Source organism: Engraulis encrasicolus, chromosome 17 (assembly GCF_034702125.1).
Source record: "Engraulis encrasicolus isolate BLACKSEA-1 chromosome 17, IST_EnEncr_1.0, whole genome shotgun sequence".
Lineage (NCBI taxonomy): Eukaryota > Metazoa > Chordata > Actinopteri > Clupeiformes > Engraulidae > Engraulis > Engraulis encrasicolus.
In genome coordinates, this window is record NC_085873.1 from 30,174,462 (window position 1) to 30,194,594 (window position 20,133).

Sequence of the window (20,133 nt, forward strand, 5' to 3'; positions counted from 1 at the left end):
CCAAACAGCTTGATTTTGGTTTCATCTGACTACAGCACCTCCTTATCATATCCTAAACCAGTCTGATGTCCGTTGGCAAACCTCAGGTGGGACCTCAGGTGGTTCCTTCTGAAGTAGAGGTACCATGTGTGCACTACAGGATTTTAAACCTCTGTGGCATTAAGTGCTACCAGTAGTTTTCTCAGTGATTTTGGTCCCAGTAGCTTTGATATCATTGCCTAGTTCATCCCGTACAGGTCTAGGGTGCTTTCTTTCTGTTCTCATGATTATCAAATCCCTACAAAAGGTCAAATCTTGTATAGAACCCCAGACAGCCTGATGGATAGTCATTTTGTATTCCTCACATTTTGGAAGAAATGCATCAACAGCTGGGTCATTAATACCCAGTCTCTTTCTTGTGGCTTTGCAGCCCATTTAATCTTGTTCAGGTCTAAAATCTTGTCCCTGATATCATTTGACCGCTCTTTGGTCTTTCCCATGCTGGTGAGGTTGGAGTGTGACTGATTCACTCATACTATGGACTGGTTCTGCTGATTCGATGTGTCTTTTATGCATGTTAGTATGTACAGGTGTCTTTAATTCAGATGACAAGTTGATCTGAAGTGCCCATCTGGTCTGTGGGCCCGGAACTGTAATCAGTTGGCAGGGGATCAAATACTTATTTTGCTCGATGAAATGGAAATAAATTAATATATATTCTTTTAAGTTAATTTCTGGATTTTCTTTTTGATATTCTGTCTCTCCATATTAGAATTAGGGATGCAAATTATCGATTAATTCATTAATCATTAGTTGATAGTCTTATCGATCGACTTACGATTAATTGATAAGCAGCGTTTTCCCCCCTAAATCTCAATGTTTCTCTGGGAAAAAACTATTAAATCTAAACATTTCAATTAAAAATTGAGATAAAATACCACATTCAAATGAATTCTATTTCAATTCTTTAATCCAAAGGTGATTGAAATATTCCCACTATTCACACCCCTCTTCACACACACTCTTCACATGCCTATTTCACCTAGGTCACTTGTAAGTTGAATTGTCGATTAATTGCGATTAATGTTTTTTAATCGATTAATGCATTGATCGATTAAAGTCGATTAATCGATTAATCGTTTGCATCCCTAATTAGAATACATATTATCATAACATTTATTGACGGATCATGTCTTTGTTAGTAGGCAAACCAACAAAATCAGCAAGGGATCAAATACTTATTGGACTCACTGTAGATCATGGGTACAATATCTTGGTCTACAGAACTTTTTTAACTAAGTATTGTAGTGTTGAGTATAAATACAATCTAACATTCAGGAACAGATATTTGACTTTGCCTTCAGATATGACTTTTTAAAATTCGTTGTACATCTAACAATACGCATATTATTGTGATATTTTTGTCTCCGTTTTTGTTTTGTTTTAGAAAAATGATGGACAAGCAAACCTTGACATCTATTCAGGCAACCACAGACACGTCTCGCTATGCAGTTGCTGTTATTCGCAAAGGTAAGGATAGCTCTGTTGTAACAAGTGGCTATTTGACTTATTGCTGCCTTTCTATCAGGTTGGACCAGTCTTGCCTCTCTCCTCTGACCACTGGCATCAACAAGGCATTTTCACCCACAGAACTGCTGCTCACTGGATATTTAGCCTTTTTCTGACTATTCTCTGTTCAGAGATGGTTGTGTGCAAATATCCCAGGACATCAGCAGTTTCTAAAATAGTCAAAGCAATCTGGCTAGCACTACTAATCATGCCACGGCCAAAGTCACTTAAATCACCTTTCTCCCCCATTCTGATTGGAACTTCATCAGATTGTCTCAACCACATGTCCATGCCCAAATGCATTGAGCTGCCGCAATTTGAATGGTTGATCATACATTTCCGTTAATGAGCAGTTGGACAGGTCTGCCTAATGATTTGGCTGGTGAGTGTAAATGTGTGATGAGCTTAACTTAGCTATACATGGATTCTATTTTTTTGTTTTCTCCTGGCTGCGCAACAATATCTGCGCACAACTGAAGCTCTGATTGTTGGAGACCGCTGTCGGTCAAAAAATTAGATCACATGGTTGGCTGCCAGTGTCTTGCCCCCCCTCACAACATCGTGTTTATTAATACGGTGAACCCATGTATACACTGCCAAAGCTGTACAGCCCTCGGGCTTTGTTTTTGCCGAGGCAGAAAAAGCTTCAAGCTCCTCGGTAAGGTTTTCCTCTCACACAGAGATAACTTATCCAGTCATAAACCTCACGGCATCATTCCCCCACCCATATCAGATTCGAAACAGATCCTCACAACCATAAATCACAAAGCTTTGTTCATACATCTGTCTTCAGTTGATCGTGGGCATTTTCCAGTGACTTTACTTGTTTTCTCTGAACAAACACGTTGAAGATCCAAAGCAAACACGGGAATATACATATTATCAATACATAATCCCTCCATGCTTTTCGAATCTTTTGGTTAAAGGACAACTTCAGCCAATTTCAATATGCTGTTGTATTGCTCACGCTACCCTTGACTTGTCAGTACCCGGTGATGCTGCATTTTTTGGCTCAGCCCTTTCCAAGATCTGAGCTATTCTAATGGGGGCAGCTTTTTATACATTTAAAAAAATCTTAACATAGGCCTACCGTACTCCAAATATTTTCCCAAAAGGTATTGCTGTTTGCTAGCGGTCTGCTGATGTTGCATAACTTTTGGATGTTTTTGGGGAAAAAATCAAGATGCTTTTTTGAAATGTAAACTAACACCTGCCCCCATTACAATGACCAGGATCTCAGGAAAGGCTGAAGTAAAAAAAAAAAAAAAAATCTCACATACAGACAAGTCCAGGGTAGTGTGAGCGTTACAACTGCATGTTGAAATTGGCTGAAGTTATCCTTTCAACGAGCTGGGTTATCACTGAACCATCGTTTTGGAATTTGCTCCAGATGAGATCCTCCTGACGCTCTTGCAGGCAACCAATCCTTCAAAGTTACATGGTGGTTCCACATATGCTGATATTTTACAAATGCATTTTAGCCCCCTAAATGGTATATTTTTAAAACCATAGGTTTGAAATGCACATTCTAAATCTCCGCTTACATGTAAACGGAACACTAAAATGAATGCATTTTCCAAACTAAGCACTCAGAGAGCGCAGACCTCCGCCAAGGAAGCTGTTTGATAGAACATTTGACAAGTTACACCCTCTCTTTCTGCCTTCTTTTGTGGAGTTATAAACTGGAATGCTTTGCCCTGTTCCGCAATTCAATTTGCGGTCACTATGGGTGTCTAGATTTATAGGCCAGTAATGGTGAAGAATCTTTAAAAAGGTCCTGGTTCTGGTCCGTGATCCGGATCACCACCAGAATTAATCACTTTTAATCACTTGTTCCTTGGGTCATTACTAACAACTCCACAAAGTTTCGTCCAAATCCGTTGATTAGTTTTTCAGTTATCCTGCTGACAGAATCTTTAAAAAGGTCCTGGTTCCGGTTCGTGATCCGGATCACCACCAGAATTGAATCACTTGTTCCTTGGGTCCTTACCAACAACTCCTTAAAGTTTCTTCCAAATCTGTTGATTAGTTTTTGAGTTATCCTGCTGACAGACAGACAGACAAACCAACACGACCGTAAACATTACCTCCTTGACGGAGGTAAATATCCATATACGTGTAAAACGAATGTGGTGCTGTTTTTGAGTTGAGGTGTTTAATGTCCTTGCAGGTGAGATCCACCTGACGCCACTGCAGGGCATCCTCCAGATGCGGCCCAGCTTCACCTACCTGGACAAGGCCGACACCAAGCACCGCGAGAGGGAGGCAGCTAACGAAGGTACGCTGGCTTCGCCTATCTACCTAGCCTGTCATCATTACACTCTGGTGCATTCATTACATTACATTGCATTCATACAATGGGGCTAACCATTCAACACACTCTGATCCTGGTGATGGGAGTCAAATAATGACAGGAATTATAGATGCATGAAACACTCTTTATTGACATACAGCTCCTCTCAGCGTAATTGGTACCCCAGTTAGCTTTTATTTACACAACATTGTGAGGTCTCCAGACATAAATGGAAATATACCACCAAGTAATACCACCAGGATCTCTGAAGGAGGTCAGAAGATATTTAGAATATATATTCATTTTTTTCCCCCCAAAAAATCGGGGTCTGCCTTGGTCTCTACTCAAAAAGCTCTGTGTACAGTAAGGCATATGGTGCTTGTTGAAACAACTACCCAAGACTGTTCCAAGTTTCATCCATTCCTCATAATCTGGTGCTGAGAATAGGATCAATTATGATAATGACACAAATTATGGATATGAAACATGGCGAGCCTTAATTGTCAATATAATGTGTTTATTTTTGAAATATGTCTTTTTGTTTGGGTCCAGATGGGGGCTCCTCTCAGGATGAGGCAGAGGACGATGTGAAGGCGATTACTGTAAGCTGTTCTCTATGCTTTTTCTCTGTTTGCATGCCTGTTGTTTTTCTCTTGTCTGACTGTCTATCTTTTTTTCTGGTTGTCTCCATCTCACACTTTTTATTTCACATAATGACACTTGAGACCGATTCAGAGACACCATTTCAGTCATATGATTCTTTTTTTTTTTCTTTTAGATATTTTTTGGTCTTTTATGACTATTGATGACAGGATAGTATGAGAGGTGGACAGGAAGTGAATGCGGAGAGAGGTGGGGAGGGGTCAGCAAATGACCTGGGCCGGGAATCGAACCCAGGTCGGCCGCATGGCAGACAAGTGCCCTACCGGTTGGCCACAGCAGGGCCAGTCATATGATTCTGACGAAGGCCCTGTCCAATTTCTCTTCGCTTCACACTCCCACTTCATTTGAAGTCCACTTTCAAAGCGAAACACCTTTTCAGAATGAAGTAGGATATTATCAGTGGCTTCAAGCATCAGTATATTTTTTGCAAAAGTTCAAGGATCCAAAAAGACAAGCAAGTGTGCGGTTAACTTCTTTCTTTTTAAAGTAAAGAGTATTTTTTTCCAACTAGCTATTCTGCCAGCATTTCCCAACCAGAGCACAGTTTAACCCCCTGTTTGTCCCTGCAGGTGCGGTTCTCTCGTCCGGAGTCGGAGCAGGCTCGCCAGCGGCGTGTTCAGTCCTACGAGTTTCTGCAGAAGAAGCAGGCGGAGGAGCCCTGGGTTCACCTACACTACCACGGCATCAAGGTAATACACCTGCCCCACCACCATCAAGGTATACTATCACATATACACCTGCTCTACCACGGCATCAAGGTATACTGTCACACTATAATACACCTGCACTACCACAGCAACAAGGTATACTATCATAGATACACCAGCACTACCACGCCAACAAGGTATACTTTCACATATACACCTGTTCTACCACGGCATCAAGGTATACTAGTACATACACCTGCACTACCACGCCAACAAGGTATACCATCACATACCGTAAATCCTCTAAAATTGGCCGGAGCCTGTATTTACTCAAGTGCATCTTGGACCGGGCCATAATTGGAAGGAGGCCAGAATTAGAGACAGGCCTGTATTCCTATTTGAGCAAAACAGACTACCAGTGGAATGAATAAAACCATGTGTCTACCGTATTTTGAACCAATTAAATACTTGGTTCATTTATTGAAAAAGTAGGCTACAGTTACCATAACAGTTACGGTATTTCCTACTAACGAGGCGTGTGTCCCTCCCTCCTCTGTTTGTCTTTCCTCCCGTTCTCGCCTTGAGCTTATGGACACTATGTGGCAACTGTCATTGGCATTGACGGTCGTATTTCCAATATCTGTGGCTGTTTCACTCCCTATTTTACTCCAGACTTCACAAGGCAAACTGTTTCTTGCTGCAGCCAAATGTTGGGAAAATACACATGCAATTTCTGTTATTTCCGGTCCGTAGCCTGATGTGAAGCAATCTCTGTTTGAAGCACATTACGGAAATATATGATGGTTAAGCGAGGTAACCATATTATTGTCTAATACTGTACCGTGCCTCCTATTTTTCCTCCACTGGCAATGCATAGTAAAAGTTTGACCGCCAAATGCATTTACGACGAGGGCTTTCAACTTTGCAACCAAGGCAAAGTCTCTTTCTTTATGGGCGCGCTCCCTCTGCCTCTGGCTGTATTCTGGGCTCGTGTTGTTGCTAGGTTACCCAAGCGTCTGCAGGAAAGCTAGAGAAGCTGACCGAAGCGGTCGCTGTCACACAGCTGATATTAACACACTGCTGCTCACATGTAGGCTAATAACTAGTCTTTGGCGTGTGCACCGTTTGTTGTATAGTAGCAAATTGGTCCTTTTTCGGAGTGAGGAACTATGTCTAATGCTAACCAGCTTCTGCAGGAAAGCTAGAGAAGCTGACCGAAGCGGTCGCTGTCACACAGCTGATATTAACACACTGCTGCTCACATGTAGGCTAATAACTAGTCTTTGGCGTGTGCACCGTTTGTTGTATAGTAGCAAATTGGTCCTTTTTCGGAGTGAGGAACTATGTCTAATGCTAACCAGCTTAATGGTTACAGTTGTGGATTTTGAGAACAACGTGAGATATCCGGTAAACGGAAAAAAACATTGATTCTATTTTTAGACCCGGCCTGTACAAGAGACCGGCCCCAATTTACCTCCGCCGACAGCGAGACCGGCCAATATTAGAATCCAGGCCAGTAATGGAATACAGGCCACAATTAGAGGTTTTACAGTATACACCTGTTCTACCACGGCATCAAGGTATACTATCACACTATAAAACTGCTTGTACATCGAGTAGCTGAAGTCGCTGAAGACGTTTTGCCATGAATTTGCTGTATTCGCTCTGGATGTAACATAGAGAAATAATGACTGTATGCATAGCTTTACCGCACAAATAGACCAAGCGTGACATGAACGAGGCGAGCGACGGAAGTAATTGACTTTGTATTGAGTCGCACGACAAAAGCGATTCTGGAGACTAGAGCGTTTCGCACGGCGAGAGCGACAATTTGAAGTTGAAATCCTTTCCACTTTCTATGACACGGTTCGGCGACCAGCCGCAACAGCCACTGACTGTATAGAGATCAGTGACAGCAGCCAATGGGAATGTTTGAATGCTTTGCCCGGACATACGCTAGTCGCTTCAATCGCTCGTATCGCTCTTGCTGCACAGAAGCGATTCTCTGTCGCTTCAATCGCGTCGCGGCTGGTCTATTTGTCCGGTTATACACCTGCACTACCATGGCATCAAGGTACACCATCACACTAATACAACTGCACTACCATGGCATCAAGGTACACCATCACACTAATACAACTGCACTACCACATCAGTGTATACTATCACCTATACACCTCCACTACCACGGCATCAAGATATATCACCACATATACACCTGTTCCACCGCGGCATCAAGGTATACTGTCACTCAGGGCGCTAAACTTTTTTCCATCATCAGCCAAAACGGCTAGTAGATGATAATCTTACTAGCCAAACACACACACACACTGATCGGTCAAAGTGGCTAGCAAGTTGGTTCTTTTTTTGTTAACCATCTGGGAAAAACACATTGTTGCAATACACTCTCGTAACGGCATGTAATTCCTGTTGTGTAGGATGGGCGTTCGGACCATGAGAGGCAGTACCTGTTCTGCCAGTCCATGGGCACCACGGAGAACACAGAGCTGGTCAAGACTCCTGGGTGAGCACCAGTTCAGGCCAATTTACCATACTAGCTTTAAAGGTGCACTGTGTAGGATGGTGGCCAGAGTAGGTATTGCAGCTATACAGCTCATTAAAACTGTGCTCCCTACTGCTCAAAAACGTTTTCATGAATATTTACTAAATAATGCACAATGAAGAAGATCCCCGTTTTCATGTATGCAAGGTCAATTTTCCAAGTCATATTGAATACTTTAGAATTTGATAGTGGTGGTAATAATTCATGAAAAAGATAACATTTGTGAATGGGGAGCATGAATTGTGGAAAGAAAGTGCTAAGAATATTACACAGTGCACCTTTAAGAATTAGACTTTTATTTTCATGCTTTGCTTGAGCGATAGTGAACTAGTTACCAAAGCATTGATGGAAGATATATGATCTGGAAAAAAGAAAAGAGTTGAATGTTGACTTGAACAAATTATGCTTATCCATATACAGTCTGTGAGCTGATCTGTTTGGAATTTCTTCTCTACAGCGAGTACTTGGCCATGCTGATGCCTCCAGTAACAGAAGAGAAAGTGTGAGTATGATTTAATTTTATAACTTCAGCATAGCACACAGTTAACTAGTTAGGGACACAGCTGCATAGATATTAAGATTCCATGGTTGCTCATGCTGATCAGATGGTCCTGGGATGGGCAACGCGGGAACTGAATAGTTTGTGTTCCCTTGGCGACTCGGGCCGACTGGAATTCACTTTGAATTGTGAACAGTGACGTGACAAGTAGGGATGCAAATAATCAATTAATTCATTACGTGTCATTTGATTGGCCTTATCGATCAACTCGCAATTAAATCTAAAAATTAAAAATCAGAGAAAATGCTTGAAATGTTTCCCTTCTCACACACACTTATTCATTCCCATTTCCCATGTAATTGATTCATGGTTGACATCCCTAATGACAAGCCTCCTCTCTGTGTTGTGTTGTTTCAGTGTGAAGCCCACTGGCCCCAGTAACGTGCTGTCCATGGCCCAGCTGCGCACCCTGCCCCTGGGAGACCAGGTCAAGACACTCATGAAGAACGGTGAGCAAGGCCTTCAGGCATCACATTACATTACATTATTTTTGGCAGACGCTTTACTCCATAACCACTTGGCAGTACCATGCAATGTGGTCAAACTTAACTGCAGTGGTTTCTGCGATGAAAGTATTGCGATGTGTTCCCAAAGGCACACTGCCAGATTAAGTTATAAGCCTTTATTGTAATTTCCTATTTGCCTTGATCCAAAGAGCACCTGCTTCAGTAATCGAGTGAAGTCGCATTCCTGACTTCCAAAGTGTTAAGTGCTTTCATTTTTAATTTTAGAGCACCATGGTCTGACTGTATACAGCCATTGATTACATTGATGGTAAACTGGCGATGAGTTAGAAAATGTGTTGGAATTACTGTTAGTTTACTACATGATTACGACTTCGTGACAGTAAATGTTCTTGTTTCAGTAGCATCTTTGTTTGAGTCTAAGCTACTGAAAAAGGGAAATATCCAATCAATGTTGCATCAATGCGATTATGAGATTAGCGCGCTTCTGTTATAATTTGGCCTCAATGCAGCAAACCTTGGTGTAAAGCATGTTATCTTTGAGGTATGCTTCGTTTATGTATGCAGTGCTCCAGGGAAAATACCTAATTTAACTTGCATGAAGGCTGTTCATTTTAAATGCTAGTAAAGGTGGACGTGCCACACCAAATGTCTATTTCAATGGCACCTTGGTATTCATCACTATATTGGTCTGCCCAAAGAAAGTGGATCTAACAAGAAGCGTCATTTTGTTTCTTTTCCGGTATCCACTTTATGTCGGGTGAACGCCCCTTTAGGAGACCTCGGTTAGGAGACCTTCGGAGTCCTGAGGTTGAGAATCAATGAAGTCCCCTTAGCGCTGTAGATGGCGGTAGCGCACGTCTTGCGCAAACACGTCAAAAAGAGAAGAAGAAGTTGGAGACAACGCCCCCTTAGGAGACCCAACTTGAGCACACGCTTTTGCATTGAGTGGGCGTGTTTTGCGTTATCTTGGTTTCATTCAGTATTTTTGGTCTGCCTCTTGTGTCCACAGTGAAGGTCATGCCGTTTGCCAACCTGATGGGCCTGCTGGCTCCGGGCACCGACTCCACCGCAGTACTGCGATGTATTCAGCAGGTGGCGATGTTGGTACAGGGCAACTGGGTCGTCAAGAGGTGAGAATTTACTCTGCTAAAAAGTCAAAGAATGTGCGCACATCAGTAGCTGGACCAAACAGAAAGGAGCTGAAAGGAAATTATTTTAAAAAAAAGTAATTTAGAAGTCTTTAATTTGTCCCATAGGGATATTCATGTTCACACCAGACTGGTCAATCAAAACAAATGCAATATGTGTCAAATCAATTCATTTTCTAAGCCTAATGGAACTTATGGTGTGTACAAGTAAGCTGATGATTGGTGTCTGTGCCTGTGTGTCTGCAGTGACGTGCTGTACCCCAAGACAAGCTGCAGTCCCCACAGTGGCGTGCCTGCCGAGGTGCTCTGCAGGGGAAGGGACTTCGTGGTGAGTACTCATTTCGCTTCGTAATTTTGGCTTTAGAGAATGGGAGAGGATGCACTCACTCTCCCCTAATTTCTGGGTGCTGAATCCCAAGTAAAGCATAGATGAATAAAAGAAGCGAAAGACAGCACTCTTGGGTGATATCACCATTACCCGCTGAAGAAAAGCTCTACCCAAAATGTCTTTGGGCGAATTAACAAAGAAAAATAGAAAGAGTGCTGTTCTTCGATTCCTTCATTCACTTATTTTGGGTTGTGCAAGAGGGGCCTGCAGGATAACATTTACATGTATCTCTATTGGAGAGAGAGTGTACCGTGAATAATTGGGTGTCAATTCTGGGGCACTTAACTCATGTCAATACGAGAATGTCCTACATACAAAGCTTTCAAACGCCACTTAAAACAGTGGTACCTACCTAGATAACCAGACATGCTTCTTTTCTCAGTACCTACATCTAATGATAAGTGGCAGTTAGTGACTGCCTGTTGTCTTATCATTATTATTTGTTTATGCATTTTATTTTGTATGAGGTTTTTTACACTTTGTTAGTGTGTTTTTTTAGGGACTACAGATGGAAAGTAGCCATTGTGTTCATTATGGCACATTTACATCTAGGTTATATTGATGTGTTCATTAATATGCGTGGTCCCTCAAATAAACCATATTCCCTTTTCATTATTTTCTCATGGCTCATTCATAAGACAGAAGAAGGCTTGAGAAGTCCCATTGCTTTCAGATCATTCTAGATCACTCTGTCCATCACCACATTCTTTTCCCTTTCATTCTCTAAATTCCCTGATTTTTCACAGTTTTGAGCCTGTTAGAGGAAGTCCTCCATATCATAGTAACTTGTATTAACTTCACAGGGAGAACCAGGTGATATAGGATTGTATTTGGTACTTGATTGTCTCTTCTTCTGAATCTCCTCTGGCCTGCAAATATTACTGTAAATCCCTTCATTGCCATCAGTCTACATTAAACCAGGCCTCTCCATGTTGTATCATGTTATCCCTTGTTATCCCTCAACTCACAGATGATGTTTTTGCACTGTTGCCTTTTTTCCGTAGTTTTTATCCCACCCTACTATTATCTGTGCTATGTGTCTCGAAATCTCCATGTGGGCTTTATATGTATTTAGTAAGCTACTTGGCACCTGTATTTCCCCTCGGTATCAATAAAGTTACTCTCCTCTACACTCCTCTTATCCATCTTGTGTTCCTCTCTGCTCCTCACCCCCTCTGCAGATGTGGCGCTTCACTCAGGAGCGCTCGGTGATGAGGAAGGAGGTGGCTGCGCTTATAAAGGTACGGACGTGTAGCCTGGGCCTCCCCATACTAACTGTGACTCTGCACAGAGCTTCGCTTCTGATTTAGTCCAAACACACTTTTTGGGGAAGTCAGCAGTGATGGGTAACCCGGCTTCAAAAGCTACAGTCCAGTGCCACGTGTGCCAGGTGACCTGGTGTAACTGTACCTGTCCAAATGCTAGTTGGACTGGTAAATCTGGTTGTTGTGGAACATGTGCCACTGGACTGTAGCTTCTGAATCTAGGTTTTCGATCACTGCCAGTGTCATCGTTACAGCACCACCATTAAGGCACGGCAGTGGCTATTCATATGCCCATAAATACAACACCGTAGAGTTAGTGATTCTAGTACATCGGTGCTATTTGGTTGAGCCTAAGTTTCTTGACTTATGCCTCAATGTTGTATCATAATGTAGAGGCATTGGAATTTGTCCTCCTTACTCAATATTATGCTGTATTGACTCTGCTTTTTGGTATACTTTAGGGATTGCAGTTTACTCTACTCTACTCTGTGCTATTTGTATGTCTGGCTGTATATGTGAAAGGCCCTTGTCCTGATGGGTATCTGATTTGGCATACAAGCACTATACATAAACACGCCATATCTGTAACCTGTTCTTATGAAATTCTTTCCTCTTGTCGGGTAACTTAATAATATCCACATTTACATAGAGCTTCTTTTTTGTGAAATGCGAATCCACTTCCTTGTGTCTGTGTTCGTGTTGCAAGTACACATAAGCACTCTATTGAATGGTATCCATGTGTACATATTACCAGGTACATGGCCCGTGTGTGTGTGACTGAACTGTTCCCATCCTTCCAACCACCTGTTAACATTTTTTTAACCTTTATTTATCCAGGGAACAACATCACACTAGTATATGTCAATGATGTAGTCCCTGTGTACATATTGTGATGCCACATCGACAGTCTGTGTGCTAATGGTGCAGAAACTTTTTTTGCCAGCATAAAAGGTGTGAATGCACGAAAACTGATTAGTCCTTTCACACACATAGTGCTGTGGCCGGCGGGGACTTGTAAAAAGAATTTACAATTTTTGCCGACTTTGCGCTGTTGAAGCTGTGTGTGTGTGAATCAGCACTTAGTAACTGCTATTTTTTTGTATGTGAGGTTGTTTGAAACCTGCTCTTCTCCCTTGAGCTCCCTGTGTAAGTGTTGATTAGGTACATGGATTTGCTGTGTGTGTGTGAGCCATGTTTTCACCACAGGAGGCCCCTGCTTCTCTTCCCTCTCCAGTTCACCTGTGTTGGTTTGTGCCTGTGTACAGTACATGTGCTATTTTTATGCCGCTGCTCCTCTCCTCCCCCTCCTCCATTCAGCCATCCCCTGTGGATGTGAAGGTCTTTGGTTTTTACGGTTACAGGGCACAAGGACAGGGTTGCCAGATGAACCTGATGATTTCCAGCCCTGAATTGCTCAAAATCAGCCTGGAAGCACTAAATCCCGCCCAATTTGAACTAAATTCTATTGATTTCTCTGGCTGTAAATCTGCAGAAAAACCCGCCCAAATGCCCTTTTTTGCCCTTTTTACCTACAGAAGGTCATCTTACGCAGCCGTAACACTGCTTAAGCACATATATGTGTATTTATGTGCCATAGTAATAATATCTATCTGCTACTGTTATCAGCCCATTTTAGGTTCATTAAAACATACTGTTCAATGCTCAATAAGCAAAGATAGCCAGTGATGGGCAACCTGGATTAATTAGTTACTATCTATTCTCACATATTCCAAATTACCTGCTTTTACCCGATCTGTCACTTGGTTGAATTGGACGGGTAAAACCAGGTACCGTTTTTCAATAATGTGCTGCACTGGGTTGTAACTAATGAGCTCTGGTTGCCAATCGCTAGCTATTTGTGTGTATTGAGCATTTTGTGTTTTTATGAACATGCCGTCTCCTACCCCGCAATCCCTTGAGGACGTGGAAGAGATGCCACTCCCCTCCTCCTCCTTCTCATCCTCCTTAGTTCTTTGAGCCTCGTCTCTTGCCTCTCTCCTCCTCCTCCTCCTTCTTCCCTACCTTCTCCTCCATCTTCTCTTCCTCCTCCTCCTCCTCCTCATTCTTGGTTTTTAACCTGCTCTCTTGCTTCTCTCCTCCTCCTCCTCCTCCTCCTCCTTAGCTTTGTTTTTACCTGGTCTCTTGCCTCTCTCCTCCTCCTTCTTCTTGACCTCCTCCACCTCCTTCTCAGTTTGTTTGACCGTGCTCTCTTGCTTCTCTCCTCCTCCTCCTCCTCCTCCTCCTCCTCCTCCCTAGCTGCCCCCTGAGGACGTGAAAGACTTCCTGGAGCAAATGTCGTCCCCCAGGGTGAACCGCGGCTGGGAGTTCCTGTTGCCCAGCGACCACGAGTTCGTCAAGAAGCACCCCGACGTGGCCCAGAGGCAGCACATGCTCTGGCTGGGCATCCAGGCCAAGTGAGTCGAACACAGATCAAAAGATGCACACAGGCTAAGCAAATTGATCACCTGTGGGAAAAAAATACATAAAGGCCAATTGATATGGTTGCACAGTTGCATACACGGCCTAGATGCAGAGCCAGTGCATGCTCTTTGTCCCAAGTGAGTCGGTCACAGATCAGAAATACACCTAGTCCATATGAGCCTATCACAAATGTAAGGTGCACATAGGTCAAGCAAGTCGATTGCAGATCACAGATGCACAGAGGACAAATATCTGCGTCTGATCACAGGCGAAGACTGATCAATTGTTGCATAGACGGGTGCTGTGTTCCAATACTCGTACTGTCCGCCCTTTCCGCACTGTGTTTGGGTACGCAGGGTGTTCCATTTCTAATCGCGACGGTAAAGTGTACTGTAAATTACCCGGATAACGCCCCCAAAACGGCCATTTTTCGAAGTGTGCAGTTACTGTACACTTTTCGCACTCAACGGCCGCCATGTTTGTGACGTAGTTGAGTGTCAGATCTGTCAAACGGTTGAATCTCCGTGATAACAGCATAGTTTTGATTCCAAAGACAATCGCCATGTGTATTAGAGGCAGGGGTAACTTTAAAAAGTGTTAGCATAATGAACAGTGCCTTCCGTGTTGAATTGCATATTAGCGGTTGGTAAACTCGGATGACACGCGACCAACCGTCATTTCCGTTAAGTGTATCAGACAGAACGGGAATCGGAATGTACTCGCCTCGTGAATTGCGGAGGGTGGAAAGGGTACTTCACTGCACTCAAACAAGGTACACAGTACAGAGGGTGAATACTGGAACACACCATGGGTGAAGGTTTTCCCTCGACTCAGTTGATTAGTTGGACACTGACCCATTGTTTGTTTGCTTACTTTCCTTCACAGACTGGAGAAGGTGTTTGGTTTCTCCAAGGAGGACTTTGCCCCAAAGAAGGATTCTCAAGCAGGTGCGTGTGTGTGTGGGTGCGTTTGTGTGTATATGTGTGTTCATTCAGAGACCCCCAGCGTGGTCTATGTAGGCCAAGTTGTTCTGAGACCGTGATGCCCTTCTCATGTTGATCTTGATAACTCCGTCACACAAACCTACAGTATGTGCACGCATATCTTTACAGGCGGCGAAAGGGAGATCTTTTTGATGTCTGGGAAAGTTCTCATTGGTCTGTGTGTAGGTGAAGTTGTTCTTTTTTTTCCTCACCGTGGTGGCCCTCCCACGTTGATCATGATAATAGTCCCATCATACTAAAAACCTTAAACCAGTGGTTCTCAACCTTTTTTGAACAAACTTCCCCTTGACCTCATCACAAGCCTCATAACGCCCCCTTGACCTCATCATAAGCCTGCCAACACCCCCTTAGTATTGAAAAATAAAGTAGATGAATGCCCCCGAATAGGAACTAAGCCCAGCCTCCACTCAGCTGTGTCCTTCTCAACGCCCCCTTGGGCTCCCAAATGCCCCATGGGGGGCTGTACCGCCCCCGTTGAGAAACACTACCTTAAACGCATGTCTTCCATGGGCTAGCAACTGGAGCTCTGTTTGATGTTGATGTCATTATCAGAGCTGCACCTTTGCCCCTGCTGTAGTTGAGCGGATATCGAGTGGACTTTCACACCGCCACTTGATAAAAATGGTGGTGATTTGTCTGATGTAACGATGGGGGAGACTTGCTTTCTGTTTACGTCTCCTCCGACGATTTAACCCATGATGGTCTTAGAGGAGAAGTGAATTTCTAAGATCTTTCTAAGTTGTTCTCTGTTCCCTCAAGTAAACATTTTGTCTGAACAATTGGGTACAATTAATCTCAAATACTGTTAAGTTGACTAAATAATTACAAAAAATAAAGTCTACTTTAGTCGTCATTTGACACATGGTATTGATTTAATTTTATAATTGGCCACTTGACTTAATCTATTATCGCTTCATCAGGATACTGATCTAGTAGTGGGAAATGACTTTAAACGACACACCCTTGCACTTTGATACCATAGCACCACCCACTGCATATCTCTTAAATGTCACAACGTAATGCTCATGCTTATTTATGGCCATTAATGACGGTCTCTTGCTGTAGACTTCTAGTGTGTATGTGTGACTGGATGCTGTGTCAAGGGATAGGGTTGTACGGAACATTTTCCATTAGACACATTTTTTGCTGTATAATTAAAGTGTTGACTATTCTACCCTCAACGCATTTTTGCCTACGAAGCTTCGTTGAGTCTGTTTGGGCCTATGTTTATGTTTAATGCACGCATGTCGATGGACTCTATAAATGTGTCGTTAACGTGTAAATGAAATGTGCTTTTGCCAGATCCGGTCCACGTGAGCGGCGAACAGCGTCTGAAGACAGCGCGGGACGGCGCCCGTGACAACCAGGCGTCGCTACAGAGGGACCTGGACGCCCGCCGCAAAGGCCCCGCCCAGAAGCCCTCAGGCGCCGCCTCCAGGATCACTACCTCCACCTCCCCTCCCCCCGTGTGCATCAAGGAGGAACCCCTCAGCGAATCGGAAGACGAGGCCATGGACCTCTCGGACAACGCCGGGCCTGGCCTGGCCAACGGCTCGCTGAACGGTTACCCGGGCTCCCCCAACGGCTCCACGTCGGACACCCAAAATGGCGGACACACAGGGGGCCCGGGGCCGGAGCTGCAGGACTTTGTGCGCTCGACGTTCCGCCGCCACTTTGTGCTGACGTTCAGCGAGATGAAGCGTCACCTGAACCTGCACCTGGCGAGCCAGCCGCCGGGACACTGCCCCTTCGGCACAGTGCCCGACCGCACCCTGCAGGACGCCATCCTGTTCTGCCAGTGCCGACAGATCGTGGTGCCTGTGAGTATGCTTGGCTACATGGTTGTGGTTGGGAGATTGGGCACAGTAGGTGGAAACAGGCATATAGGCTGTACCGATACACATTTTTTCATTTCCGATCCGATCCCGGTATCTAAATTTGGATATCTGCCTATACCGATACTACTCCCATTCAATCCCAAAACCACATACCGGTATATGCGTGTATATATGGGTTTCAACTTGAGGTAGGCCCAAGTAGGCTATTTGGTCAGAAAAGGAAGTCAGAAGAACAAGAAACCAATTAATAAGTAAAAAGTGGCAAGTAAAAAACTAACAATCCCATCCTGAAAACTAATATGCAAGTGTTATGATTTCAAATTAACATTACACCTAGCTATCGGGAAAATTCCGATACTTTGGGAAAATTCTGATCCGATTCATGATCTGAATTATGTTTATCTGAACCCAATACCGATACACCGATACCGATATCCCATCCCTAATATAGGCCAGGCAGGATGCCACACTGCTCAGCCAGTGCCGACAGATCCTGGGGCCTGTGAGTATGCTTGGCTACATGGTTGTTGTTGTTGTTGTTGGATGACAAGGGCAAGGTGGGGTTGATTAGAGTGGTGTAGACTGGAAGTACATTGAGCCAGTTTCCATGTACTTCTCAGTCTAACCTCTAATACTGCTCAATCAGGATTGAGGTGAATCTTTTCCATGTCTGCCTTGTTGAATTTCCAGAAAGACCATTTTTAGCTGCAAAACTTACTGTACTTTGTGAATTTTTACTAAATTATAAACTAATATTTACTAGAATGGCCAAAGATATTAAATTTGGCAATAGGCAACAGAGTTTCAATGAGGAGCATAGTTGCAATACCTACTCTGGCCACCATCCTACGCAGTGCGTCTTTTAAGGAAGAAAAGCAATGTAGCATATTAATAAATAACATGGGGAGGGGGGAGGTAAAAACTCTTATGCCTCCAGATTATGGGGAGCACATGAAGGATGATGTAGGGCAGTGTTTTTCAGCACTGAGCTACATAAACTGTAGGTTATTAAACCTATGGGGTCCCGACCTTGTTGTGAAACAAATGCGCATTGGGTACCCACAAATTTGGGATGTCAAAATGGGGTTAGGGCTGGGCGATTCACCCTGAAAAAAAAATCTAGATTTTTACCATTACCAAACTCGATTCACGATTCACGATTCGATTCAATATTGGATATCAAATTGGAAGCATATCGTAGTAGCCTAGGCAGTTCTAGGCTAATTGCATCCGTGATTGCTTTCCACCTTGCGTCACTCTTGTGGTAGGGGTAGAGTAGTTTGTTTAGCATTTTCTCCGCGAGATGTTTTCGTTTCAAATATTGAAACATGCATGTAGTCCGGCTGCTACGACCTACAGTTACGACAACACTGTCATTCACAATTTACAAAGTGGTAGGTTGTTTAATTCATCATTGGCAAAACGATTTGAGGTAGTGTCACCTTATTTGAACAGGAGCCCGTATTCCTCACCCGTTTCACTATATTTCTGTCAAACCATTTCACTCACAACGTTTGTTTGTGCATGTAATGGGGGAGGATACACAGAGAATGCACTAGGTAGGCTAGACCTACGTCTTCGCCAAGTGGCGAACGTAATGCAATGCGCTGTGCGCTTGGGTACATAAACTGACAGATGATTAAAAAAAAAAAAAAAAAAAATCGTATAACGCGATTTCTCAAAAAACAAATCGATTTGACGTTCAAACTCGATTTTAAAATCACATCGATTTTTTGCCCAGGCCTAAATGGGGTCCCATGCCAAAAAACGTTGGGAACCACACTGTTGTAGTGAGAATGGACGTGCTCTGACGGGGCACTGCAGGGTTTGGGTTAGGGGTGGTGGAATTGATGAGCACTGGGTGCTACAGGGGCATAATTGGGCAGTCCACAGGAAACAAATGGTATACAAATGGCATTCTGCTCAGCCAGTGCTGACAACGGGTCCTGGTGCCAGTAATTATGCAAGAACTTGGACATCATTGTATTGCTTTGCCGCCACCACCACCTGTTCTCTAACTGACCTCCATTCTTGTCCAAGCACTGCTGACGACGTGAGGCTAGTTAAGTTTAGGTTTATTTGATGGGGACCGATACATGGCATGTAGATTGGATTGTAACAGCTAAATGGCCATTTCCGATGCCTGTCCCTGAAAGGGATTTTTAAACAAAAAAAAGTCACACACAGTTCTGTTGGGTTTTTTTGTGCATTCATTTTCAATGGCTGTATTCACTTCCAGTGGCCGTTTCAGGTCTCATAGCGTAGGGCTCAGTCATCAGATTGATGATAAGTTTTGTTGACCAAATATTAAAGTGCCCTGTAAATCCTATTACACTTTGAAAAGTACACTAATTTCATTAAATACTTACTTAATGTAGATGGAAAGTGTTTATACATTTTTGGGACGCCCTCTTTAAAGCAGAGGAGTCCGTGAGAAAATGGGCAAATTGGCAGAGGTGGCATTGATAATAATAACACACACATACACACATACACACATTCAGCAGCAGAAGTACAATCAGTGGCCATACAGGTAATGTGAACTTGTAGATGCTGTATGCAAGGTGCACAGAGTAAAGTGCAAGTGGCATGGTGAAAGAAATGTTCATGGAATGTTCTAATCTAATGTAACTGAGATCAGCTTTGTGAATTGGCTTTTGTTGGTTGCACACACCTCAACAACCTCTTTGCTGTAGGCTTGAACATATGGATAGATTCTTACTATTGAAATCCAGTGTGGTCTGCCATTGAGATAAATATCTTATCGTATGATGTCTGCATTCGCTAGCAATCGAGGTGTCCAGGCCAGTTCACAGTCCAACTTGGTCATAATGTATTGGTGTGCGGGTGTGTCCGCGAGGGAGAAATGAACGGGTTACATTATTCATTCAGGCCGCCGCGTTGGACAGTGGACTTGAGGTCACTGGCACACAGCCCGCAGGTGTTTTCCAAAGACTTGTCAAGCTTTCTGGGAAAATTTTGTTTGGTTGCTGTTTGATAGGGACATATACAAATCATATACACAGACTGTACACTGTACCACAGTCCAGCAGAAAGCATTATTTATGGCATCTATACAGCCAAGGCCAATTTCAAATGCCCGCTTCCCATCAAGCTTGGTCAAAATCTTTTGACTAAAAGCTCAAATGAGAATCTTCACAGATCAATTGCGCCTTTATCCCCAGAAACGTTGGTGAAGATTTGAATGTTGATGATGTGGCGTAGATTTTGGAATATGAGACTTGAGTTTTGGGCACACGTTTATGCACGTGTCTCCCACCTGCACCAACATGCTCTGCCTCTGGCGCTGTGTGAATTTCCATTCCATC

The 20,133-nt window shown here is 43.4% G+C and overlaps 1 protein-coding gene across 2 annotated transcripts in view; it reads left to right on the plus strand.

Annotated features, from left to right (window-relative positions):
- The window catches only part of polr3e (polymerase (RNA) III (DNA directed) polypeptide E), a 34,024-nt gene that overhangs the window by 4,421 nt on the left and 9,470 nt on the right, over positions 1-20,133 (plus strand). For both annotated transcript variants that reach the window (XM_063220612.1, XM_063220611.1), the window contains exons 6-18: positions 1,427-1,509; positions 3,719-3,826; positions 4,394-4,443; positions 5,074-5,193; positions 7,590-7,675; positions 8,172-8,216; positions 8,631-8,722; positions 9,750-9,870; positions 10,135-10,216; positions 11,458-11,517; positions 13,798-13,955; positions 14,848-14,909; positions 16,269-16,786. In XM_063220612.1, the coding sequence (XP_063076682.1) occupies positions 1,427-1,509; positions 3,719-3,826; positions 4,394-4,443; positions 5,074-5,193; positions 7,590-7,675; positions 8,172-8,216; positions 8,631-8,722; positions 9,750-9,870; positions 10,135-10,216; positions 11,458-11,517; positions 13,798-13,955; positions 14,848-14,909; positions 16,269-16,786 (1,585 nt within the window). The remainder of the gene's footprint in view (positions 1-1,426; positions 1,510-3,718; positions 3,827-4,393; positions 4,444-5,073; positions 5,194-7,589; positions 7,676-8,171; positions 8,217-8,630; positions 8,723-9,749; positions 9,871-10,134; positions 10,217-11,457; positions 11,518-13,797; positions 13,956-14,847; positions 14,910-16,268; positions 16,787-20,133) is intronic.